At 35.9% G+C, this 24,291-nt stretch overlaps 5 protein-coding genes across 23 annotated transcripts in view; all 5 read right to left on the bottom strand.

Moving 5' to 3' along the window:
- Nucleotides 1–7,005, bottom strand: part of LOC132905237 (voltage-dependent calcium channel type A subunit alpha-1) — a 101,102-nt gene extending 94,097 nt beyond the window's left edge. For 4 of the 18 annotated variants that reach the window (XM_060956337.1, XM_060956349.1, XM_060956352.1 and 1 more), the window contains exon 1: nt 6,718–6,994. The gene's annotated coding sequence lies outside the window, so the exon portion shown is untranslated. Of the gene's footprint in view, nt 1–6,717 lie in introns of all 18 variants that reach the window. The other 14 variants (XM_060956336.1, XM_060956346.1, XM_060956348.1 and 11 more) reach the window with 9 other exon arrangements.
- LOC132905053 (uncharacterized) overlaps nt 1–24,291 on the bottom strand; it is a 142,155-nt gene that overhangs the window by 56,109 nt on the left and 61,755 nt on the right. The window lies entirely within an intron of this gene.
- Nucleotides 8,646–14,787, bottom strand: LOC132905539 (histone-lysine N-methyltransferase EHMT2). 2 transcript variants are annotated; one of them, XM_060956924.1, is made up of 12 exons: nt 13,583–14,787; nt 12,912–13,507; nt 12,789–12,839; nt 12,610–12,713; nt 11,893–12,535; nt 11,492–11,824; nt 11,163–11,391; nt 10,889–11,095; nt 10,548–10,804; nt 10,220–10,470; nt 9,974–10,149; nt 8,646–9,514 (listed from the first exon to the last, which is right to left on the bottom strand). In XM_060956924.1, exons 1-12 carry the CDS (start codon nt 14,413–14,415, stop codon nt 9,352–9,354), a joined length of 3,843 nt encoding a protein of 1,280 aa, XP_060812907.1. In that variant the 5' UTR covers nt 14,416–14,787; the 3' UTR covers nt 8,646–9,351. The 2 variants fall into 2 exon arrangements, with proteins under 2 accessions (XP_060812907.1, XP_060812906.1); XM_060956923.1 differs by having other exon boundaries at nt 12,610–12,839.
- Nucleotides 15,635–21,703, bottom strand: LOC132905483 (dual specificity mitogen-activated protein kinase kinase hemipterous-like). Its single transcript, XM_060956813.1, has 8 exons — nt 20,925–21,703; nt 19,932–20,389; nt 19,662–19,841; nt 19,451–19,585; nt 19,123–19,370; nt 17,312–18,004; nt 16,930–17,217; nt 15,635–16,849 (listed from the first exon to the last, which is right to left on the bottom strand). Exons 1-8 carry the CDS (start codon nt 21,079–21,081, stop codon nt 16,714–16,716), a joined length of 2,295 nt encoding a protein of 764 aa, XP_060812796.1. The 5' UTR covers nt 21,082–21,703; the 3' UTR covers nt 15,635–16,713.
- On the bottom strand, nt 21,842–24,211 carry LOC132905484 (ATP-binding cassette sub-family F member 1). The gene is made up of 5 exons (XM_060956814.1): nt 23,766–24,211; nt 23,466–23,691; nt 22,751–23,396; nt 22,494–22,672; nt 21,842–22,416 (listed from the first exon to the last, which is right to left on the bottom strand). Exons 1-5 carry the CDS (start codon nt 24,116–24,118, stop codon nt 21,922–21,924), a joined length of 1,899 nt encoding a protein of 632 aa, XP_060812797.1. The 5' UTR covers nt 24,119–24,211; the 3' UTR covers nt 21,842–21,921.

Here is a 24,291-nt window from a genome sequence, read left to right as displayed (position 1 = left end):
TGAAAAAGCACGGAGATTAAACGAGCGAAAGCTCTTTATAACGCGTTTAAGACGAGGCGTAGACTTTGTACCGCAAGATGCGCAAAGCTAAAGAACGTTGTCGCGAGGTTGTGCTCGTTTGCTTTAACTAGTCCCGGAAATTTTCACGAGAAAGGAATCTTTGGCTCGAACAGCTATTTTCGACATCGAGTTGTTGCCTGGAAGGCAAAGCAAAACGCTCGTCAGCCGTCGACTTTCCTCTCGAAAAACTCAGCCCTTCGAACGCGCGTATCGTCGAAACGCGACCGAGTACCGTGAAACTGTTGAATATATTCGCGCACATAGTCAATTGATATCGCGAGCTACGTATCGCGACAACACACAAAACTACGCGGGGTAAATAGTAACGACTAAATCGATACAAAAATCAATATATCCAGGTGAAGCAGCGGCTGGGCGGGCGAACATCGCGTACAGTCCGGTCGTGGTTCCCAGGGAATGCAACAAGTCGCAGGCTCCCGCGATCCGGACAGGAGAGAACCCAATTGCCTCGGGCATACCGTGTCGCTGCACTTTTCTCCGCTTCACAGATTCCTATCCTTCCATTGTGATCTCTTTTCTATAACCTCGTACGATCGAAAAATCTCGAGACCCTGTTCCATCTAACAACTATGCGGTCGTCTCGACTACTTTAAAATAGCGATATCGTCATCGACGGTGCTCGGTGAAACGATTCCTGTTCCCAATAAATCTATCGCCAACTTTATTCCTAGAGAAACATCGCTTTATAGAATCGCGAAACTATGGAAGATTTATATGGACGATAGAAGTTTTAACATACACGTAGAGACAGCAACGGAGAACTTGGATCCCCGGGGAGAAATTGAAAAGAGAATGATGGATCATTGGAAGGATCGGGCTTTTCGACCGAACGAAAAAGAACGAAACGTGTGAGCGAGAGACGGCAGGCGAAACCGGAAGGACGCGTGGATCGCAAACTCGGATTCAGGGGCTGTACGAGCGAACAGTGTCGAATCTGGACTCCCAGGCTCCGTCGATCGATGCCCGGGGCGCGCTGCTATATATAACCATCCCTGCTCTCTGCCTCCCTCTCTTTCTCTCATTCTCCTACATAGCCCTCGGTCTCTCTCCTTCGCCTAGGTTTTCAACCTATGCCACCCTTCGACATAGGACCTGTACCGCTCAGCCCTGCCACCTGGCTTCTCTACAACCAGCGAGCTCCCTTCGAAATTTACCTCCTCGCCTTCCTTCGCTTCCCTTTTGCCTTTCTCTTTGCATATACCTCGTCGTCGGAGAATCAAACGCGTCGTCCTTTCGACGAATGCAAATTTTGCGCGTTATCTCTTCAAATATATCTTTGCTAGTTGTTACACGCATTTTCTGCTCTTTTCCATATCGATTTAAACAGCGATACGACGAATAGATGGAAATTACGGTATCAAAGCCTCTGGTTTCTCCACAGACGGAAGATTAATTCTCGATCGAATTGCGTACAGATAAGCCGGATTGTCCCTAATTACCAATGCCGAATGAACCGGTATCATACCGGTAGCAAACAATTTACGCAACGCGTGCGTCCTATTGCGCGCGATTCAAAGACTAATTTATCCAACGTCCTAGCTTTCGAAAACCTTTCGACGAATGCTGACTGGTATTCGAAACGAACAACCGGCTAAATTAGCACGCGACTGACATAAGGTTGTCCTAGAACGAAGGACGCATCCTATTCCCATAGTAATCGGCATAGTAATCGGAGACTAATGCGCGATTTTCTATCAAGCTATTCAAGCTTCTTTTTATCATTTACGTACGCGTCCGCTGATCAATTACGCTATTTCGAAGAATCTGCGAATTTTTCACCTTCGTTCTCTTCGAGCAAAGAACGCTGGAAGTTGATCGCTCCGACTGGAAAGCTGGAAAGTTGGGGTCATATTTGACTGGACGACGATGCGGCGGAAAGACAGAACTAGAATAGAGAATTAGAATTTTGTAGCGACAATATCTGAAACTATCAGGTATCAAAGAGTTGATTACAATGTCTGGGCAGCCTTACAATTGCCAATGTGGTTGTATAGATTCGTGGCTCTACAGGCGAGTATAATTTCCCATGTAACGGGTGCACGGAAGCACGAGCAACCTTTTAACCGCGATTTCAGCAATATACCAGCAATAAAAACAACCGCTGTTATCTTTGCATTAAAACTTCTGTTTGTCAAAGTTTCGTTTAAAAATGCATAAAACATCAACGCCTTCTTTACCTGCCTGGATTTCTTTGCACTTTTGTTCGCCGGTTGCTTTTACTAACGTGTCGTTCTTTGTTTTATTAACTAAGTTCGTTCCGACTATCCTCCGCCAGAGAAACAGAAGCTTGAAAATACAACGGCAACGACGCGGTCGTCCATTTGCATCGAACAATTGGCAGAACGGTATTTAGATGTCCATTACGATAGAGTGCGCCGTCGTATCAATCGTAATACGGTCAATACGAAATCGATGAAACTCGACAAAGTCGCGACTCGCATGAAAATGGAATTTTTTGTTGCTTTCGAAAGGTCGTAAAGAGAAACGTCTATTCTTTCTTGGCACCCTATCAACTTTGCGTCTACGTAGAAACTACGATGTTCGTATTAAGCTGCCGCTTGATCCAATCAATCTCGAACACACAATGCTATGATACACGTATAATACAGGTATCTCGCTCGTGTACGACGAAAGGCCAACGAATCGTAACCGTTACGAAGAACCTTTCAAGCGATCGATGTAACTGTCGTTCGTGTGTTTTTCCGCTTTTGACACGTCGATGGCAAGAACGAGCGGTATACGAAAAACACAAGATAAACGCAACAGTTTGCGTGTGAAACTTAAACAGGAAGCGTCGAAATAGAAAAGCCGATAGGAAAGCGCAATTAGTTTCCACCGCGTGTGAAACTTTCATTTCGATTTCATGCAGGACAATTTTTCGAGGGTCGCGCAGCACGTTCTCTATCCGCTTATCCTTCGATCGCGCCCTATCGACCATCTAAATAGGCCGAGAAATAAGAAAACAACCAGGTCAAAAATTAGGACGGAATTCGTCTACGATGATCTTTATTTAGACTGGACTCGCACACTTTGTCGAGGTCGTTTCCATTATCGGAGAAGATCTCCGTGTTAACGGACGAACACCTCGCCGCTACCGGATGTTCAAGACAAATTATGTGTGCATGCTTTGTTGCTTTACACAACGAGAGAGAAAAGAAGATCGCAATCACGGGAGAAAAGCTTCGACTCTCGCGTGCACGCATTCTTCGAACAATTTTTTCCTACGACTTTCTTAATTTCTTATCCACTTACTTCAGATAGTATATCTCAAATTTTCTAACGACCACCCTCTGTGGTAAATGCCACGTTTTTCATATGCACTGCGTGCTTCCTACGATTTACGGATAAAGATCTTTCGATTTTAATTTACCATATTGAACGGCGATAATTGAACGACGATTAAACGGGTTGAACAATATATTCGTAATTACGATAAATCCCGATAAATTGCGATAAATTGCGAAACAAAGGACAAAGGCAAAATTAAGAGATATTCCATGTACAACGTTATAATATCGCGAAGTAAGTCTTATCGAGTCATCGAACATCAAACGAAACGTCGATCGACTCCGTACGAACCACGCAACGTACCTTGCGGTTCTTTTAAGAAGCTTATTCTTGAATGTCGAATCTTAAACGCCGGATATCCATAAAAAATTGATAAATTTCCGAGTCTTCGGAAGCCGCGCGAGGTAAATACGGTATCGATATTTTACTTTCAAAACGTCAAAAAACGTTAGGAAACTAAGGTTCCATGTAAAATATCGTCGTGGAATCGAAACAGTCGGTAATCCTTTCGATGCGTGATTTTCAGAAGCGTATGCGACAGAGACGAAGACACGACGACGTGACATTTCCTCGATCGAAAAGCAGTTTCGTCCTGCCCCGCAGACGGATCGTCGTAAGGTAGCTTTGACATTTGCTGTGGGTTACGAGCACGTATACTCCTTTTGTTCCGCTATAGCAATATTCGCATTTGCACCGCGGAATCGCATAAAACTTTTTATAAAGAAGCTAATGACTTTGTTCCAACGTCGACCGTGCCTTTCCTTCGTCCGTGCACGCGTGTATGACGTTCTATCGCATCTTTGCCGAGCGTTTATTTAAAATGGACAAAGAGCGCAAAAATTTATTGCCACTTTAAACGGAAATCGCAGCAAAGTAAAACGATTCAACGCGAGTAACTGTTATTTCGATATTCGCTTTCGATATTATTTAGTTCTACGCGTATTTTTTCTACTGTATATTCCACGATTCTTTCGTTAAATCGTGGAAAAAAGATTTTCGAATAGCAATCTTTTTTATTTTTAATTCCGCATAAAAGACACGCGTGACCGAGGCTCGTTTGCATCCAATATATCGATTTAAATATTCTATCAAAGAAAGTATCAAAAGTATCGTGAGCTTACGAAGGAAGTAAAATCGTTTAAAATATTTCTGCTTCTCTTAAATGCTTCGTCACTACGGACAAAGTCACCGATCCTACGTTTGTACGAATTTTCCCGCGGCAAAACACCGTTCGTACGACGAGATATTCACGAACGGAATATTTCGCGTGTTTGTTTATTTGGGCGAGAGTTGTAACTACGAAAAAAGGAAACAGAATCGCGAGATATCTCGAGCGAAACGGTGAAGGCTAACATTTCTGTCCACGTGAGGAAGCGACGGTCGTAGCAGTTACGAATTTCTTAATACGAGATACAAATAGAGAGATAAAAATTTGCGTCGAGCAAAGCTGCAGTTTGGCGAACGTGTTCGCGATTCGGACAAATCCCTGGCCTGTTTAACACTGCTCTTTAACGTGTTTTCGTTATCACCGTCTCTTTTCCTTTTCTCTCGTCTGGTCTTTCATCGCTCGGATCGGATCTCTCCTTTACGGTTCTCAGACGTTAACCCTCGGCGACTATTTGTTGCACGAGTACGACGAACGACAAAAGGTACCGAAGAACGTTGTCCGAAAGATCGCTTTCGATTAAATAATTTTTCGCGCTGTAAAAATGAATGAAGGAAGGGGAAAGGAGAAAGAGAGTACGACAATTGCGCAAAATTTCGAACCTGTCGACTGTGAACGAGCTAAATACAGATGTCAAGAGGGAAACATAAAACGTGGCACGATTGTACGAACAAATTTTCCAACCAGAGATTAGAATGGATACAACGTGTCACAACACGTACAGTAAAATCTTGATTACCGATATGTTAATCAAAGCTAGAGTAGCTGAAAAATTCCATGAAACGTGGAAACGGAACATTTTTCTATTTTATCTTGTGACGTGTTTAATTTCGCCTACAATATGTTAGATATCTCATTTATCAATACGTATATGTATTTAGAAAATATATTAATTAGAAAAATTAGAAAATAAAAGCTTACTTCCATCTTACTTATTATTGCTATATTACTGCTATACTATATGCATACTAAATAAATTAAGTTTCTTTGAACAAAATATATTAATTGGAAGAATTAGAAAATAAAAGTTTACTTCCATCTTACCTATTATTGCTATATTACTGCTATGCTATATGCATACTAAATAAATTAAGCTTCTTTGAACAAAATATATTAATTGGAAGAATTAGAAAATGAAAGCTTACTTCCATCTTACCTATTATTGCTGTATTACTGCTATGCTATATGCATACTAGATAAATTAAGCTTCTTTGAACAAAATATATTAATTGGAAGAATTAGAAAATGAAAGCTTACTTCCATCTTACCTATTATTGCTGTATTACTGCTATGCTATATGCATACTAGATAAATTAAGCTTCTTTGAACGAAATATATTAATTGGAAAAATTAGAAAATAAAAGCTTACTTCCATCTTACCTATTATTGCTGTATTACTGCTATGCTATATGCATACTAGATAAATTAAGCTTCTTTGAACAAAATATATTAATTGGAAGAATTAGAAAGTGAAAGCTTACTTCCATCTTACCTATTATTGCTGTATTACTGCTATGCTATATGCATACTAGATAAATTAAGCTTCTTTGAACAAAATATATTAATTGGAAGAATTAGAAAATGAAAGCTTACTTCCATCTTACCTATTATTGCTGTATTACTGCTATGCTATATGCATACTAAATAAATTAAGCTTCTTTGAACAAAATATATTAATTGGAAAAATTAGAAAATAAAATCTTACTTCCATCTTACCTATTATTGCTGTATTACTGCTATGCTATATGCATACTAAATAAATTAAGCTTCTTTGAACAAGTAGCGTTAAAAGACATTTTCAGTACCAACAAATTAACGATTTGCAAAAAAGAACGAACAAAAATAGCAGATGATAGATCGCGTGAAAGGTTTCTCGTATTGTTCGAAAAAACATGGAATGTAACAGCGATCAACTCTTTGCTATGACAGTACATGACCGATGTTATATTTACGAAGTTTTTTCCCAGAAAAATTTTTACAATCTCGCGAAAGCCATTAACGTCTTTCAACGTTTTATCGTGTATTTTTCTCCCAAAAATTCAAGGATTAATTTATACGAATGCATCTACAGCCAGTATTGGGTGTCTGCGTTATATTTAATATTCGCGCCGATTCTGCCATTTTTTTTCGTTTACCGATGATACAGATTCGTACATTTTATCGAATATGTGCGAGACACTAACCTTCCAGTATTTTTGGCAATTCCGTTGACGCCGTAGGGACGTGGAAGAATAATCTATCCGTCAGCTGGTCATCATAGTAATCGGTGCTCGATGATGCTCACCACCACTAATTCACTGTCACAGAACGTATCACGGTAACGCCGGAACATGACATTGTTAACGATACTCGAACCCCCTATTCCGCGTTTCCACGAAGAACAAGATCGTATATCACTACCACGAACCGTACCGGGAAAATCGAAACAAAGGGCAAACACGACGACAAACTGCCCCACAAACGGAACACGAATGAAAACAAAAATTATACTATGATTCTACGCAGCTACTTACGTATAGCGCTTACAAGCGCTCGACGGTCGCTATACTAACTGCCGCTTCTTCGCTTGAATTTCGACTACCCCGACCGCCGCTGTCATCACAGCCAATCACCATCGACTTGCGCACCAACCGCCAGACCCCCCTCCACCAATCAACGCGCGAACCTGCCTCGTTCGAACTCCAAATGTTCTCGCGTTCGTTTTCGTGCGTCCTGTCGACGTACTTTTTCTTCGAGCTTAACATTTTCGAACGTTATCAAAACGCGTAACGCGATCGATCGTTTGGTTTCGTGAAGTTTATATCGGATTAATCGCGAGTGTTTGTGAAAGAAAACGTATGTTATGCCATAGATTTTTAGTTTAAACAGGTACGTTTCAAAGAACGATATTCTTGTGAAATACAAAAGATGCTTGTGTTTGTGCAATGACACGATCAATGAAATGATCTGACGAAGAGTAGCCAAGGATTAGATATGTAATCTCGTCTAGCGGAATCCGAAAGGTACGTATGTCTCAAATATCTTCTTGGTATAATTTATATTATTATTATTTAAATGAGCGCACTGTAATATGATAAGTACGAGTAATTTAAAGTATGGATAGTTCGTTCAACACGTTAACGTTGTTATGTACATATACATGCTTAACTTTTAATGAAAACGTGTATTTAGGCGACATTTAAGAAGAATGTATTAAATTCTTGCTCTATCTTGACGAATTGACGATCGATCAGTAACTCGTACTGCGTAGTAGAAAACAAAACCTTTGGAAAATTTTAAATTTTCATCGTAAATGAAATTTACAACACAGATTTAACATCTAACACACTTTAATGTTGTATAATTTTGTAATTCCAAAATCTTGCATATTTATCATAGATTTAATATAAAAAGAAATTATAATTAATAATCATAATTTTTTAATCGTATAAATATATATATATATATCTACACTTTATAATAATGGCACTTACGAATATAAGATATGTGATATATATATATATATATATGTATATATATATATATATACATATATCGACCAGTCTACTTCTTACCGTTAAAGGACTTGCCAATCATGTTACCATTTTAATGTCATTTTCAACCTTACCGATTCTGTAGAGCAGTAGTCAAAATTAAAATTATAATGATAGATGATTATATTTTTGTCTATTCCATATTTCCTTTGTACTTATGAATTGTTTCGATATCAATAGTTTAATTTGTATAACAATTAGATTATCAGTTGGACACAACTTCCTATAAAGTATTAAATCTGTGGTATAATTACGATATGTTTCAATACTTGCAAATCTTTTTCATTACATACAAAAAGAGAAAGGAGGAGGCAGAGGCAGAGACAGAGACAGAGACAGAGATAGAGACAGAGATATATATATATACTTGTTTTTGAAACAAATTATTGATCTAAACGTCTTTCCAAGTTCTATTGTTAATTATATCAAATAAGTATCTAGTGACATCTGGTGGATTACTTCAGACTTGTTGCTGTACCTTTTCTTATCAAAATTGAATTTCTTTTATTACTACCAGTATTGCAGATTGAATTTAGTCGAAATTAGACGAGTATAATCAAACGAAAATACAATATATCTCGAAAAGAACTACATTTCATTTATTATACAAAAAATCAATAATTTGTACAAAACGGTGTACTTATGTTCTAAGCTGTTCGTAATGAAACGAACATTTATAAACAATCATTCTATAAAACTGAACAAGCAAGGATCGAACTCGTAACTTTAATCATAACATGACAGTTGTTACGAACTTCGAATGCATTGCATCCATAACGTACATCAATCAGCGATTTGTTTTCCTAATCACGCATGACAATTACAAACACACATTCCATTATAATTCATACATTATGTACGAAATTTATGTAACAACATATATTATGCATATTACTTCGTTTAAAAGAGGAAAGAATCGTAAGGTGGCACATCTCTCGAGACATATTCTCACGAGATAATCGGCAGAAATAGGAAAAATATGGTCAAGTTGAGTAAATTAATATGGACATATGTTCGATTTTAACGAACTGGAATAAGAAAAACGTAATTCCTTCTTAGCTCGAATAGCAAGATTGCGGTCATTTTAGTTAATCTTCCGACGAAGATCCCATCACCATTTGTACTTGTACTTTTTTCAATTTCACGGATTAAATCGTACGAAGGTTGTTTTAAACAGGTTAAAATTCTTTGAGATTCTCTATTTAACATTCCGAGTAATAAGAAGGAAAAACATTAAACTAATAACTAAAATAAGTGTATAGAATTTGCTAAATTGCTTTAGGATTACGATGATTGAGCTGCCAGCATTTCTTCTTGCTGTATTTTTCTGCGGTAGTTGTCCAAAGTAACTTGTATAGTCTTCTCAGAATATCGGCAGTTTTCGGCTCCACAGGTACATGTGAATGACTTGCATTTTATTATCCAGAATTTCTCTCCATAATCGAAGCTGAAGGCAAACAATTCCGTATTGGTCTTCGGTGATAAATAAATTACGTTAATGAAAATCGATGTTCAAGAATAACATAATCTTCTAACATTCTTACAGTACACTGATAATACGTTCTCCTTCGTGGAATAAAATATTGTATAACGAAACTTACCATCTTCGAAATCAGCGAGAGAAAAGGAAAATAAAGTAATAAATATCATACTCGATGTGTCAGTTTATCTATTTTAAGATATGCAAACAATATTATGCTCACATGTTTCGAAAGATTCAAGCAGGACTTTGAGAATGAGTAAGGCGAAAAAACCAAAATTACCAGCGATGACAATTAGCCAACCAAAACCAAATCAGAAATGGTTTTATTAACCAAAGGAAATAGCATGAAACGCCGTTTACTAATGTATACATGTGTCGTGATTTTCACGTGCTAATCGTTTTTTTTTTTTTTTTTTAACATACCCGAGCTCTTCATCTGCCTCGATGTCGCGATTCGCAAAAAATGCTATCCTAGGGAAATGCAAATCCTGATGCTCGACAAACACTCGCACTGGCAAGAGATTGGGTGCGCAAGAATGATTTATGAAACGAGCAATGTTTCCATACCGTCTCGCATCGATGCAATATGTTTCTCCATCCTACACGCATACAGAATCTCATGAGTTCAAATATTCGATCTTGCACAGATATAAAATGTTTGATACTTACTCTATTATCTAAATCGAATAAATAAGAATCATCTTCTCGATGATCTGCTTCAGAATCCGAAATAATCTCGCCTACATATTCGCATACATAAGAACCTTTCGGAATGTGCCGTAGCGTTCTAAGTCCCCATCCTTTACCTTTCGTACGAAATAATTGAAACCTTTGCGTTAATCCATGCTGAACAACGCGGTTATTGCACGTTATACGATTACAATCACAGGCTGGATTGCACTCAAACAGCATTGGAGGATCTAGATAAATAATAAAACATCTAAACATTTACTCTACATATTAGAAACATTACATTTAAGCAGCATATTCAATATACCTGCATAATTAAATTCAGGAATCAATTTTCCTTCCTCATCATACCAACATCTTAAACTTATATTCCCACATAAACATTTCTCTGAACTACAATTATCTTCGCATCGACAGGATTGTAAGGACGTTATCGTGCGATCAACATTTATGTTGCTAGTAAAGCAATTTTCAGTCACGTAGAGAAAATCTGTTGGCTTATCTTCGGAATCGTATCCATTGACACATTGTATCGGATTCGTTTCTTTACCACGTGAAATATCGCTATAAAGATAAATCATTAAAAGCATATCGTTAATATCGCTATTACTCTACTGAAGATGAACACATATTCATTCTGATAATTACTTGGTTAATATTTTAATTGTTTTTTCCCACATATGTTCAGAAAGTTCATTGACTTTGGCATTTAATCTTAAAGCAGACATAGTATCACCATCATTTGTACAACAGTTTACCGCAGTTTCCCCTGCAGCATTAACTTCTCCTATTTTAGCACCACGAGCTAATAAAAGAACACTAACTGCATACTGATCTTGTCTTGCAGCTATATGTCTGTAACGTCGTTAAATATTGTACAAGAACTTAATTATTTCAACTATATAAACATTAAAATACTTACAAAGGTGTGTCCCCATGAACGTTGACAGCGTTCACGTCACACCCTTCATTAAGTAGCATTTCTGTAATTTCTGAACTTCCGCTAAAAGCACTCCAGTGTAACGCTATATTTTGTTCTGCATCCCGAATTAAAGGATCGCATTTCTTATCCAACAAAAATCGCGCGACATCGATATGACAAAACTCACAAGCCCAAATTAAACTAGTCCATCCACCATCGTCCACTGAATCTAACAGAACATAAGAAGTTATCGTTACGCATAATATTCATTTCATAACATAAAACCAATTCAAACAATATAACACCACTGTAATAAAAAATTTAATTACCTACTAATGTTCTTGGTGCTTTGCATTCTGTCAAAATTATTCTACAAACTTCTAAATGACCAGATTTAGCAGCCATGTGTAAAGCAGTCATACCATCTTCTCCTTTCAATGTAACATCAGCACCTATCCTTATTAAGTATTTTACCACATCAGCTTTACCCTTACTAGCGGCTAACATCAAAGGTGTCAACTGATTTCTATCCATCACGTCTAATTGTGCGCCAGCTTGTACCAAAACATGTACACAAGACAAGTGACCTTTATCTGCGGCTATGTGAAGACCAGTCCGATGAGCATAATCTCGGAATGTATGATTTGCATTGTATCCGCATGCTAAAATATTAGGAGTCAGTACAAGCAATTCCTCATACTTCCAAAGCAGAAATGGTACAATAACGTACCTAAAACGTTAACCAGTTTTTCCAAATCTCCATTCTTTACAGATGTGTAAAGGCTCATGATAGTATAACGTTCTGGCCTATCAGTATTAACAGATGCCTCAGGTATCTTAATAATATCTGCTTGAATTAGAGGACTAGGAGGACGCTCTGCCAACTTTGTGTTATCACCTTTCCCTGGTATACTCATTTTTGCAGAAGGCAGTTTTGAGAACTTCTTTCGGGTAGGAATGAATACAGGTTTTCTTAAGCCACTCATGGTCACCATTACATCATATGCTGTAGTTTCATTTCCACAATGAGGACAAACACCCTTTTTATTTGGATAAATTTCACATTCACGATGATATTGATGACCATTAATACATTGTACAAACCTTCCTTGTGAACAAAACAGCCCACAAGAAGGACAACAATTATGTCTTAAAAGTCTTTCTTTGTGCATTCGACATAAAATGATAAAAGGAACACGTGTACTCGGCCTTCTCATTGCTACATCATTGCTATCAACTTCATTACAACAACCTACCAATTTATTATCAATCGAATCTATCGCAGTACAATATAATGGTGCTCCAGAACCGGTGATTGTCACATATAGTTGAGACCTTACTTGACATAAACATAACATTGATTGACCATATGTCTGAAAAATATAATGAAACATGTATCTCTGGAATAAAAAATACTAATTGTACTATTTTACTATACTATACTAACTTCACTTATAATCGCTGTTGATTCTGGCTTCGCAGCTTGTCCTTCTGCAGGACTTGGACTTGGAGCCATACTTCTTCTTGTTCTTTTAGCAGGCACTATGCCTTCTAGAGTTATATATAAATTAACAAAATCGCTTCTTTTATGATAATTACGCATATCAAGAAATTTTGAAATATTACCTTCAGGATAATCGTTGTTTTTGCCCGTTTCTGCAACTGATACAGATCCATCTAAAAATATGTAATAGAAATTATACTGTGTAAAGTATAATAAAAGCGTATACTTTGTATTTCTTTTTATACCTTCAAATGAATCTACTTTAGCTATTTTCCTCGCAGCTTGACTTCCTCTAGGCCTCCCCCTTTCTCGTTTGGGCCTACCAGCAGCTGGCTTTAAAAATGGCTTTTCAATATCTGATAAAGATATGTCATCATTTGTGGAATTGCCAATTGAGTTCCCTAACTTTGCTTGTGAGTCTGAGCTTTTTATCATAGGAGACAATTTCGGCATACCGTCAAAGTCAGATGAAAAATTTTGTGACTCATCCAGCACTGTTTCATTTACAATATTTTCTGATATGCTAGAATTTCTAGAATATTCTAACGTTGAGTTTACCTCAGAAATAGTGATATTTCCATCTGAAATAGAAGAATCTATTTCCTGACGTATGTCAGGCGGTTTAGCTTGCAATTGTTTATTTTGATCTTTTCCTTGTATCACTTTCTTGGGTCTCCCTGGTTTGTTATATTTCCTCTGTTTTTTAAATTGTAAATTTTCTTCTGTATAATTAGATTTTTCTTTTCTGGCCATTGCACTTTCTAACACAGTACTCTTCAATGTTTCTTTACATAATCGTCGAGCTGAACGTTTAGGACCTGGAGGTTCTTCAGCATGATCACTAAAAATGTTACAGAATGTTTACAAATATCATGCATAATATTTTATATATTTAGGATAAAGGAAAATAAGAAACCTAAGTGCTCTTAATCTAGGTCGTCCTGTTCTTCTTTTCCTGGTAACTGGGACTGTACTGTCTGCTTGATCTACTTTTTCTACAGGTTCTGTTGAAGTATCTGGTTCATCAGTCTTTGTTTTTTCATTAGGAATAGTATTTTTATTTTCTGTTATTACACTGTTATCTTCCTTTGATGATTTTGATTCCTCTATATTTCCTTCTGGTTCTCTGTTTTTAGATTGTTTGGCCGGTTCTTCCGTTCTACCTTCTTCTGAATCTGATTTTTCAACAGTGTCAGAATTTTGATCTGAATGTTCAATCTTGACAGAAACACCACCAATTTGATCACAATTTGCTAATTCATCAGGAACTAAAGTAAGGTTGGTAGAGCAACTTGATATCTTGGTTTTTTTACCGTGATCGGTATTTTCGTCAATTGTCCTAAATGTAAGGACAATACGCGGAATTCCATTATCCTTCTTCAAGGTTTCCTGTTTCCCAGTATTTTCATCTTCTTTATGATTTTCATCCGTCGACGTTGATTCCGCGGCATTCTGTTTCATTTGAACATCTTCTTCATCCTTTTCTCCAGCAATTTCATTCTCGTCTGGTGGCATTTCGTCAAGAAGCATCACCGGTTTTTCGATCTCCTTGTGATCTGACTTCTCTGATCGGTTAATTTCTATACTTTTTACGGGACTCACATTTTTGTTAAATTCATTCGTCATACCCTCGAGGATCTGTTGGATACTGACCTTATCTTCGACCCTCTCGGCAGCCATATCATCCTCTTCGCCCCCTTCTTGACAACCCTCCATCGTGGCATCTTCCTTGCTCTTATTCTCCGACATAGTAATAGATATTAACTGGAAACTATGAATCCTTACACTTAAAACGCTACCTCATCATAAAATTCGATGGCCAATAAATTAATCGCTAAACGCTGAACGACTATCGAATCGTACTGTAACGTTGACGATGTCTTCCGCAAAGTGCAACTAGATACAACGGCAGTGGAATGCCTTCTAAATCTCTTTCTGACTGAATACTATCACTGATATTATTACAAACACCATGAAAATATCTCTCCATACACTTTTCAATAGCCTGACTAATTACATTATCACAGAAACTATTTGTTCTAGAGATTTTTGGAGAAATATCTACACTACGCTAGCGTGCCCCGCGTAGACCTGGAGGCCATATTGATTACTCAGGGACGGGCCGATTCGAGCAAAGAATTTATTTTTAAAATGATCTTCGACCAAGCCCTTCTCGTACAAGATCATGCACTCTCTTATAATTTTCAAAAATTATATAGTGTTTTCTTTATATTATATTACGTGTAAATAATGCAAATATACACGAATCGCATGAAAAATATACAATATGTATATCTATATAGTGTACGATCATAAATCTATACACTAACACATTGAAAACAAAAAAGATAATGAATTCTTTGCTAATTCGTTAAATCAAAAGAATTTCATTAATAATTTAATAATTATTAATAAAGTAATAGTTTCATTCTCTACTGAGATTTATTTACCATACAATTAAAAATTACAATCCGGAAGTGAAAATTAATATATTATTTATATACATGATTTCATATAATGTCTTCATACCTAACAGTTTCATACCTTCAGAAAAAATTCATTATTCTGCATATTTACGCATATTCATTTACATACATGAAAGCAGCAAAATCAATGTACATACAAATATCATTTCATTACTAATGAATTATATATTAAAATTCCTGATGTAAAATTGATCTTTCAGGTAAATATGTTAACGCGATTACTTCGCAACTTTATTGACATTCGTAACAAAATAGAAAGTGAAATTATTATAATTAAATGAAACCATTACAGTGCAATAATAGTATCGCGCATGAGCGCCTGACGAAAAGAAATTGCTTAACGTTACGTGGCAGTACATGATAAAAATACATTGTAACTAATAAATGGCAGCGCCAATGCGAGATAGGTAATCATAGATGCTAGTGTATTACTCATGACCTATTCTGAAATTTAATACAGGGTAAATGAAACGTGTCAATGGTATCGTATAAATATAAGTTTATTTACATTGCAACAGATCCTTTTGTCAAATAAGCGACAAAGGTGATTACGAGTGTAGATTGAACAAAGTTAATGAATAAATGTTAATTAAAAATAATAATTACAACGTACTAGCCCAAACACGCCTCTTATTTTAAATAATATACATCTGTTGAAACTCGTAGAATCTAGGAGACGTGAATATTTGTGCTTCCCTTACGGAGACGTCGTTAATATTTCTTATAATTTGGTTTTCACTCAATCGATCTAGTATCGCTAGATCGCTGTACGCGTTTGGTATTATTTTACAAACGATAATGAATGTGAAAAATGTCGCCATTGCTAAGTCGAGTTGCAGAGATACTGCAAGGCCGCCCGAGGAAGAGAGAATTGCTTTACATGTTTGGTTTCACATACTCTCGCGTGTTCCTCGATAAGAAAAGAAGCGTAAACGAAGAATGATAGGAACGGTTTACGCGTTCAGTACGATGCCGCATCTCCTAATAAAGATTTTCTTTTATCTTTTAGCTTTTTGTCTTTTTCTAATTTTTTTTATTTTTTGTCGCTTTTTTTTTTAGAAAAACGTCGAACATACTACATTTATTTATATCTTTACAAGCAATATAAAAAGTTGAGCATCGTATTGCATCAGTGATTGCATACCCTATATAAATACACGTCGATAAGAGAGTTATTGACAAAGTAGTTCAACGCGGTACGTTACAGCCACGGAAATCGTGCAAAAATGAATCCCAAAGACCGTCCTCTCGAATTTAGGAGTCTAACTTTTCTTTTCGTGCTTACGAGCAATATTCAATGTTCAATAATAACATCATACATAGTACGTATCCAAGTCCTTCTTTAAAATACGTACTAAATTAGAATTCACAATATCACCGAGTATTACAAACAACTATTTTTTGGTTTAGAACTGTTTTTTTCAAGTACACTGTGCACAGGTCACTTGTGTGCACAACCATCGTTGATTATAACACCGTTCTACGTGGTACATGTGATTAATTCAATTACTTTTATCGCATATGGCACCAACAAGGAATATGATTTAATCGTAACGGTGGGTTATGGAGGCGGAGGTCTCCTCTGAGGTTCGGGAGTGTAACGTAGTCGAGCTCGTACATGTTGAGGACTACCGGGCACGGAATTGCTTTCCGACAATCTTCTCGGTGGAGGTTGAGGTGGAGAAGACGAAACGTACCTTGAAAAGAATATGCATTGCATTAAAAACATTGCCCACATCTTATATACGCTTATAAGTCAAAAAAAGAAAAGCAATACCTTCGTGCAAAAGAAGGAGAGGCTTGATCCACTAAATTCCTTCTAAGGGCAAGAGGAGATTCACCGCGACTCAATCTCGGCGGTGGTTCCGGCGAAGGAGCACGTTCGCTTCCAAGTCTAAGAAGAACATAAGAAGCAAAACGCTTCTTGGCAGATTCTTTAGACCCACCCTGAACAGGTGGCATAACAGGTGACGGTTCTTGCTTCAATTGATGAGCAAAACGGGAGATTAATAATTCGGGGCTAGTAGAACCATGAGATCCTTGTGGAGGGGGTTCAGAAGGAAACCTGTATTTAAAAAATGAATATATATATATATATAATATAATATCTACGCTATTAATCATACCAACAACGGGTTACAACATTTATCGTTATTTACCTTTTACGACTAATCATAGGACTACCATAAATATCTTGAGTTTGGGGATGAGTTTGAGGCACAGATGGAGTTTGTCCTAATCGTTGTTGAAGAAACGGAGAATACCGCCCACTTTCAGTTGATTGTACTACATTTGGAGGGTCAACGTTTTCTCTTCTCCAAGGTGAATAATCACGAGCAAACGGACTTAAAGATCTAGAGACACCTTGCCATCTTTCTTTACTGGTGTCTCGATCCTCCGTGAAGCGTCCATGATATGGTGAATAGAGTCTACTTCCCGCGTCTATCGTACTAGCATCCTGTCGATAAGGAGAGAACGGTCTTCCTTCTTGCCTACCTTGTCCATTAAGAGAACAATGATTCGAAGAATAATCCCTATTTTGATCGGCATGCCTATATGGTGAATACGGTCGTTGAAAATTCGATTCCGATGTATCCATGTCATTGGACGAAGGAGGAGAAAACGGCCTGGAAATTTCCTTTCGTCTAAGCGCGTATGGACTATAAGATACATAGTTCGCACCATTCTCACTATTTGATCGTTGATGAAATGGCAAAAAGCTGGAGTTCTGTGAGTCTTTGGTGACATTGCTTCGTAGGAAAGCTGGTACTTCAGACTGAGCCCTGAGATGAGCTGTTTGTTTTAAAGATACATGACCCGTAACTCGTTGCTGCCACCCTGGCAATCTGAAACTGAATTCCACAATATCAAACTACGGTTTTACATATCATCAAAAAAGAATTACTGATCCCCCAAAATAACTTGATTTGTGTAAAAATGTCACTGGTACCCAAGATAATTGTATCATGTTGGTTCTGCAAAAAACTTGAGTTTATAGGGCGTTAATAGAAGTTAGAACGTTAATCATAGAATCATGCAACACAAACGAGGATAGAGGAATTTTTACCAAGGTAACAGATCGTAAAGAATATCTGTGGTCAAAATTAAAAAATTCAAAATATTACATGCTAAAAACACAATTAAAATGTTTAACTGACATATTCTAACGTTTAAAATAAGGATAAAAATACAAATATAACTATTTTATAATGAATGGAGTGTGCACAGGGAAGTCTTATTTGTGCCACTGAATGATCGCTACATAATATAAAGACAAATAAACGAATATTCAAATAAATAAAAACAATGCTTACCATGAGTAGGGGTTGAAGGGTGGGGTGTGTAACAGGCGCGTGCACAAACCAAACAACTCGAAATGAAAATCGGGCAGATTTTTGGATAATTGTGAGGTGTATTTTTTTTAAGTTTTTTGGAGTTTATGGGTAAGTTTTTAAGGAAAATGGAAGAAGGGGCAGGGGCGAGGGAGAGGGGATGCTATGCTGCGCTGCCTCCCTCAAGCTCAACGCTGCAACACAATTTAACACGCACGCAAACTTTTAATCGAAATGTACGGACAGGTTTGTAAATGTTGTTTGGCAATGAATAAAAGATAAATATATAAAAACTAGTAGTATCCAACAAAAATCCAACTTTAAAACTCAGCGTAATTTTTCGAGCTCCTTTAATACCTACCCATTAACCATGAATGCTGAAGTGTGTTAAAAATTTTTTAAACTAATATAAAAGAACAATACCCGGTTATTTTCAAACCAAACCAAATCATTATAATATTAGTTGGGAATATCATGCCATGTTTAAAACTCTATTCGTTTCCTATAGAATGGTCTTTTCTAATAGCACATATCTCTACCACATTTTCTAAAGTCACATGATTTTTTTTTTTTAGTCAAAAATTTTCTATACAAAACTATCTTTTAATATTTACGACATACACTTATTAACAGTTTACCTTGGCTCTAATTGCTGCATAACTCTGCCAAACCATTGGCAACCAGAATTTAGTACTGATGAGTTTGTTTCTTCATCTTGTGGTACATCGTGTTTTCGGATAAAAGGATGCTCCATGAGTTTATGATATTTTGGACGATGTTTATAATTTTTTGTAAGGCAACAACTCACGAAATTTCTAAACTCTTTTGAGAAGAGTGCGTCTGGTGGAAGGGAGGGAGGGTCATCTTGTACTACTCTGCTCAGTACCTATGAATTCATATAAGTATAACTAGCATTTTAAACACATCAAATACTACCATTTATATAATATATGTTACTCAGTTTACCTCAAAATCAGTCTTACAATCTCTGTAAGGGAATACTCCTGTAGCTAATTCGACTAAAGTGATACCCAAGCTCCAAACATCGGCTCTTATATCATAGTCTGGTTTCGTTGGATCTGGGGGATCAATTCTTTCAGGCTGTAAAAGTATAGCAGTATTTTATAAAACAATTTTAAACTTCAGCATAACAAGAAATAACATTATGTGTACTAACAGCCATGTAAGCAGCACATCCTGCACTTCTAGTTTTTGCTTTACTATCAACTAATCTGCCAGATATACCAAAATCGCATAACTTAACTCCTCCCCTTTCATCAAGAAGAATATTACTAGGCTTCACATCTCTGTGAATTACACCATGCTTTTCTTTCAAATATGATAATGCTTTTACTGTCTGTAAAGATATAATTCTTTTTACATAAATAATACTCCAGGTAGAATTAAAACAAATATAAGACTTATCATGAACTTATAATCTACTTACTGCTACTGTAACTTTTCCTAAAAATTCTTCAGGCATTGCCTGCCTGGTTCTTTTTAATAATTTATCTAAACAAGTTGCCATCAGTTCCATACAAATCCACACATCAGATTCGGTGATAAAACAACCCAAACATTGCACAATATATGGACAATCGTGTGATTTTAACACAACATCAAGATCCATAATTATCCTTTTATTCTCTTCTGCATTACCAGAACGCCTCATTTGTTTAACGGCAATGAGTACACCACTAGGTTTATGCCTCATTTTAACAACATGTCCACAGGTACCATTTCCCAATTCACCTAGATGTTCTAAGTCTTTCATTTCAGTTTGATACCTCTGACCATTAATATTTAAAATACCATTCATTTTCATGATTTCTTGTAGTTTTGATTCAAATTCGCTATCTTGTTTCTTTGGAGGTATCTGCGAGACTTTCAATGTTGGAATTGGAGCTGCATTAAAGATAAGATTTAAAAATCATTTTTATATCTAACTAGAGGTATAAGAAGTGACATACATTCTTCAATAAAAAGATAATCTTAAATTTTCAATACACATGCAACATGTTTTATTATTGATGGCTGAACATTGGTTTGCTCGAAGACAAATAACAATTCAAAATTAGATAAAAGAAAATAATCATCCTTATCATTACAAAGAGACTCTTTCTTTTAAAAAAGTACATTGTGTTTGTTTATGATTCATTTAAACATATTTCTGTTTATCTCAAAACACAATCTATTTATCAAAATGAAAAACATATGCGTGTATAAATGTTATTAATTTACCAACAGGTTGAATGAAATAAACTACGCGTTAGATAAGAAGACCAAAAGAGTATCGTATATAGAATCAACAGAACAAATTGTGATGATCAACATAACCTGTACGACAAGTAGTGAAAGCAAAATTCAATTGAAAATTTTTGGAAAAAACGTCAAGAAAAGATTTTATTATTTTTATAAGTGTCGTTTAAATCAAACTCACGTCGTGAGGCAGAACTCGAGACAGACCCCGAGGATGACGGTTGAAGGCTCGTTCCTGGTCCAACCTCGCTGTTCTGTCTATCTCTATCCCTTGATTCATTTTCTGCTCTGAGACGTTCTTGTAAATTCAGAATCTTATTCTCCAGAGTACTGGACATTGCGACGGTCTTTCGGAACACTATCAAATTCACCGCGGGACACCACCTCGCACAAAATATTTGACAATTTTCACATCACTCGTCTGCCCCTTTTGGCAGCGAACATTGCGCCGCCGGTTATACGCATTTCAGTAGAACCAACTCTCTTTAAATTTCTTAGAAATCACTAGAGTAGTTTATGATAAGAAAGTTTTCTAAGGAAAATTATTTTTCATCTTCTAACTATATAATATCGTATATGTGTAATATATATATATATATATATACATATATATTCCCATTTTCATACAAATTCATATATGTACATGTTATTTATGTAGAGATCAATATGTAAATGATTTCTATTTTTTTTCTACAAACAGAAAGTAAATATTTATAATATAGAATACAATTTTGTAGACCTTAATAATACAAATGTATATAAATGCTTTTTTTGAAGACTTGATTAATATGTCTAATTATTGAAATAAATTTTAACTATCAAGCGTGTGAAAACTTTAAAGAATTAGAATATCTTAATTTTATAGGTAATAAAATCATTTCATTGGAAACAATATATTCTAGCATTTCATGTAATAATTGTAATTCGTGTTAAAGGTTTTGACTATTAAAATACAATTTTTTAGTCCTATCAAATTTGATGCATCTCGAAGAGCAAATTATCTCATATTTAAAACACTGATAGTCATATTTCAAACGTAATAATAAAAAATTGGTAATATTATTATAGGAAAGAAGCTAATATGGAGAAAACAGTTAATATATTGATGGAATATTTATTTAAAGGGATCGATTTTATGGGCCATTGGAAATTATTAATATCCTACAAAGCAAAAATATTCATTGTAAAACAGCTGCATTCGCGGCTATACTTGGGTTGTTAATGACTTCTCCCAAACTTTCCAACAGTTCTTTCCTATAATCATCGAAATCTCCATCAATTTCATTAATCTGTTGATTTTCGATTACATATAAACAACACTCTGTATCCCTAATTAAACGCTCATCGTGAGAGACGATGATAACTCCTCCCTTGTAATCATTGATAGCATCAGCTAGCGCATCGATCGATTCTATGTCCAAATTATTTGTTGGTTCATCTAAAATTACAACATCAGGTGCATTTAAACATAATTCAGCTAATGCTACTCGCGCCTTTTGACCTCCTGATAAATCTTTCATTTTAATTGTATGTGCGTGAGAGCTAAGTCCAAATGTTCCTAATTGTTTCCTAGCTTTCTCATATGGAAGGTCAAATAAACGCATTAGATATTCCGACGGCGTTTCTTCAGCCGTTAGATGTTCGCCAGAGTGCTGGTCAAATTTTCCTATCCTCTAAAAATGATAAAGCATAATTTAAGTATACGAATTTATCATTTAAAATAATAAAATTAATTTTTATTGTTACTTACTAATCTGTGATTTCTTATTAATTCCCCTTTCACAGGTTGTAAATCAGATGTTAGTAACTTCAAAAATGTAGATTTGCCGACACCATTAGGTCCAACTATAGCTATTCTAGAACTTAAATCGATACCGAAATCAACGTCGATAAATAATGATTTTTGTCCTTCATAATGAAAGGTTACATCTGAAATGAAATATGAATTTTCAAATCATTTATTGTAATATAAAGCAATGTAATGTATATAATATAATAATAACATACTATGAAGACCAAGAATTGGTGGTTGCAACGGGGGTGGATCAGGAAAACTAAATTTCACTATATAATCTCTGGGTTTCTGTAACAATTCCGTAGGTGCATTATCATCTTCTTGCTTTTGCATTTTCGTCCTGTTCTTCTCCTGCTTTCTAGTTAAGGCTTCTTTCTGTTTCTTTTCAGCTTGTTTTTTACTTTGACCAGAAGCTTTCAGATCCTTAAGTCGTTTTTCTTGCTTCTCATATGCTTTAATCATTTCTTTCTTCTTTTGCTCATACATTTTCTTGAACATACTATAATTCCCCTTATAATAGAATAATTTTTGTTGATCTAAATGAATTATATCTGTACACACGTTATCTAAGAAACTCTGGTCATGGGAAACAATAAGTAATGTTTTTTTCCAAGCTTGAAGATAATTGTCCAACCAAATAACAGCATTTAAATCTAAATGATTAGTTGGTTCATCGAGCAACAGTAACGTTGGTTCTAAGAAAAGAGCTCTAGCAAGAGAAACACGCATACGCCAGCCACCAGAAAAATTTTTTGTCGCGCGATCTTGCATGGCACGGCTAAATCCTAGACCAGCAAGAATTCTTCTAGCTCGTGGTTCTGCAGAATCTGCCCCGATAATTTTTAATTCTTCATAAACCTATAAAAAATATATTATTATAGTACAATAATAAAATATTTATATATACATTTACATGCAATAAATTACCTCCTGTAATCTGTTTTGGACAGAGGTATCTCCTTGTTCTACCAGTTCTTCTAATTTTTTACACTCTGTCATTAATTCTTTACACTTTACATCCGCATTAAGTACTACTTCCACAGCTGGCGTATCATCAGCGATAACTTCTTGCTCACAATATAAAACATCGATGTTGGGCGGAATAGCAAAAGCTCGTTTTGCTATATGACGAAGTAAGGTAGTTTTTCCATGACTGAAATATATAATAAAGATTTGATAAGATAGCGAAATAATATTTTATGAATTAGGAAGTGAAGAAATACGTACCCATTTGGTCCTACCAAACCATAACGTCTGCCTTGCGCAATTAACAAACTGGCATTGGTAAATAGTTCTTTTCCTTTAGCAGCAATACTAAAATTTTCAACCTTAATATCAACAGCATTATCTAATTGTTGATTACCACGCTGTTGACTTTGAGTCTGAGAAACAGTGAAATTAGTTTCAAGTTCGCTGTGACCCTGACCACCGGTCTTTGTTAACATTTCCATCGTTTTTTCATATTCCTGTTGCTTCTTCAATTTTTTCTTTTCTTTATGCGTTAGCTTCTTCCCCGTTTCTTCAACCTCCATATCGGATATCTTTTTCGCAACATCTGATATGTTTTTATCGGTTGACATACTGAAACGTGCACCTAACTATCTAACCTCAATATTCCACACTTTCCTGAGATCTAGTAAGTAGCACACAAAAAGTATAAAAACACGTGGCGCCATCCAATTCTCTGCATACTTAGTCTTAGCATATTGCAGTGTTTTATAAATATATGTATAATATTCAATAAGAATAATGA

This window comes from Bombus pascuorum, chromosome 3 (assembly GCF_905332965.1).
Source record: "Bombus pascuorum chromosome 3, iyBomPasc1.1, whole genome shotgun sequence".
Classification (NCBI taxonomy): Eukaryota; Metazoa; Arthropoda; class Insecta; order Hymenoptera; family Apidae; genus Bombus; species Bombus pascuorum.
This window is presented reverse-complemented; position numbering and strand designations above follow the sequence as displayed.

Excerpts from the sequence above, each read along its gene's own strand:
- LOC132905484 (XM_060956814.1), bottom strand. The coding sequence starts at position 24,118 with ATGTCAACCGATAAAAACATATCAGATGTTGCGAAAAAGATATCCGAT. Across the intron at positions 23,397-23,465 it reads TCCAAAACAGATTACAGGAG|GTTTATGAAGAATTAAAAAT; the intron begins GTAATTTATTGC and ends TATTTTTTATAG. Across the intron at positions 22,417-22,493 it reads TAATAAGAAATCACAGATTA|AGGATAGGAAAATTTGACCA; the intron begins GTAAGTAACAAT and ends TATCATTTTTAG.
- LOC132905539 (XM_060956923.1), bottom strand. The coding sequence starts at position 14,415 with ATGTCGGAGAATAAGAGCAAGGAAGATGCCACGATGGAGGGTTGTCAA. Across the intron at positions 11,825-11,892 it reads AAAACTGGTTAACGTTTTAG|CATGCGGATACAATGCAAAT; the intron begins GTACGTTATTGT and ends CTAATATTTTAG. Across the intron at positions 11,096-11,162 it reads GTTCATGGGGACACACCTTT|ACATATAGCTGCAAGACAAG; the intron begins GTAAGTATTTTA and ends ACGACGTTACAG.
- LOC132905483 (XM_060956813.1), bottom strand. The coding sequence starts at position 21,081 with ATGTCCAGTACTCTGGAGAATAAGATTCTGAATTTACAAGAACGTCTC. Across the intron at positions 17,218-17,311 it reads CCTATGATTAGTCGTAAAAG|GTTTCCTTCTGAACCCCCTC; the intron begins GTAAATAACGAT and ends TTTTAAATACAG. Across the intron at positions 16,850-16,929 it reads TCTCCTTCTTTTGCACGAAG|GTACGTTTCGTCTTCTCCAC; the intron begins GTATTGCTTTTC and ends ATTCTTTTCAAG.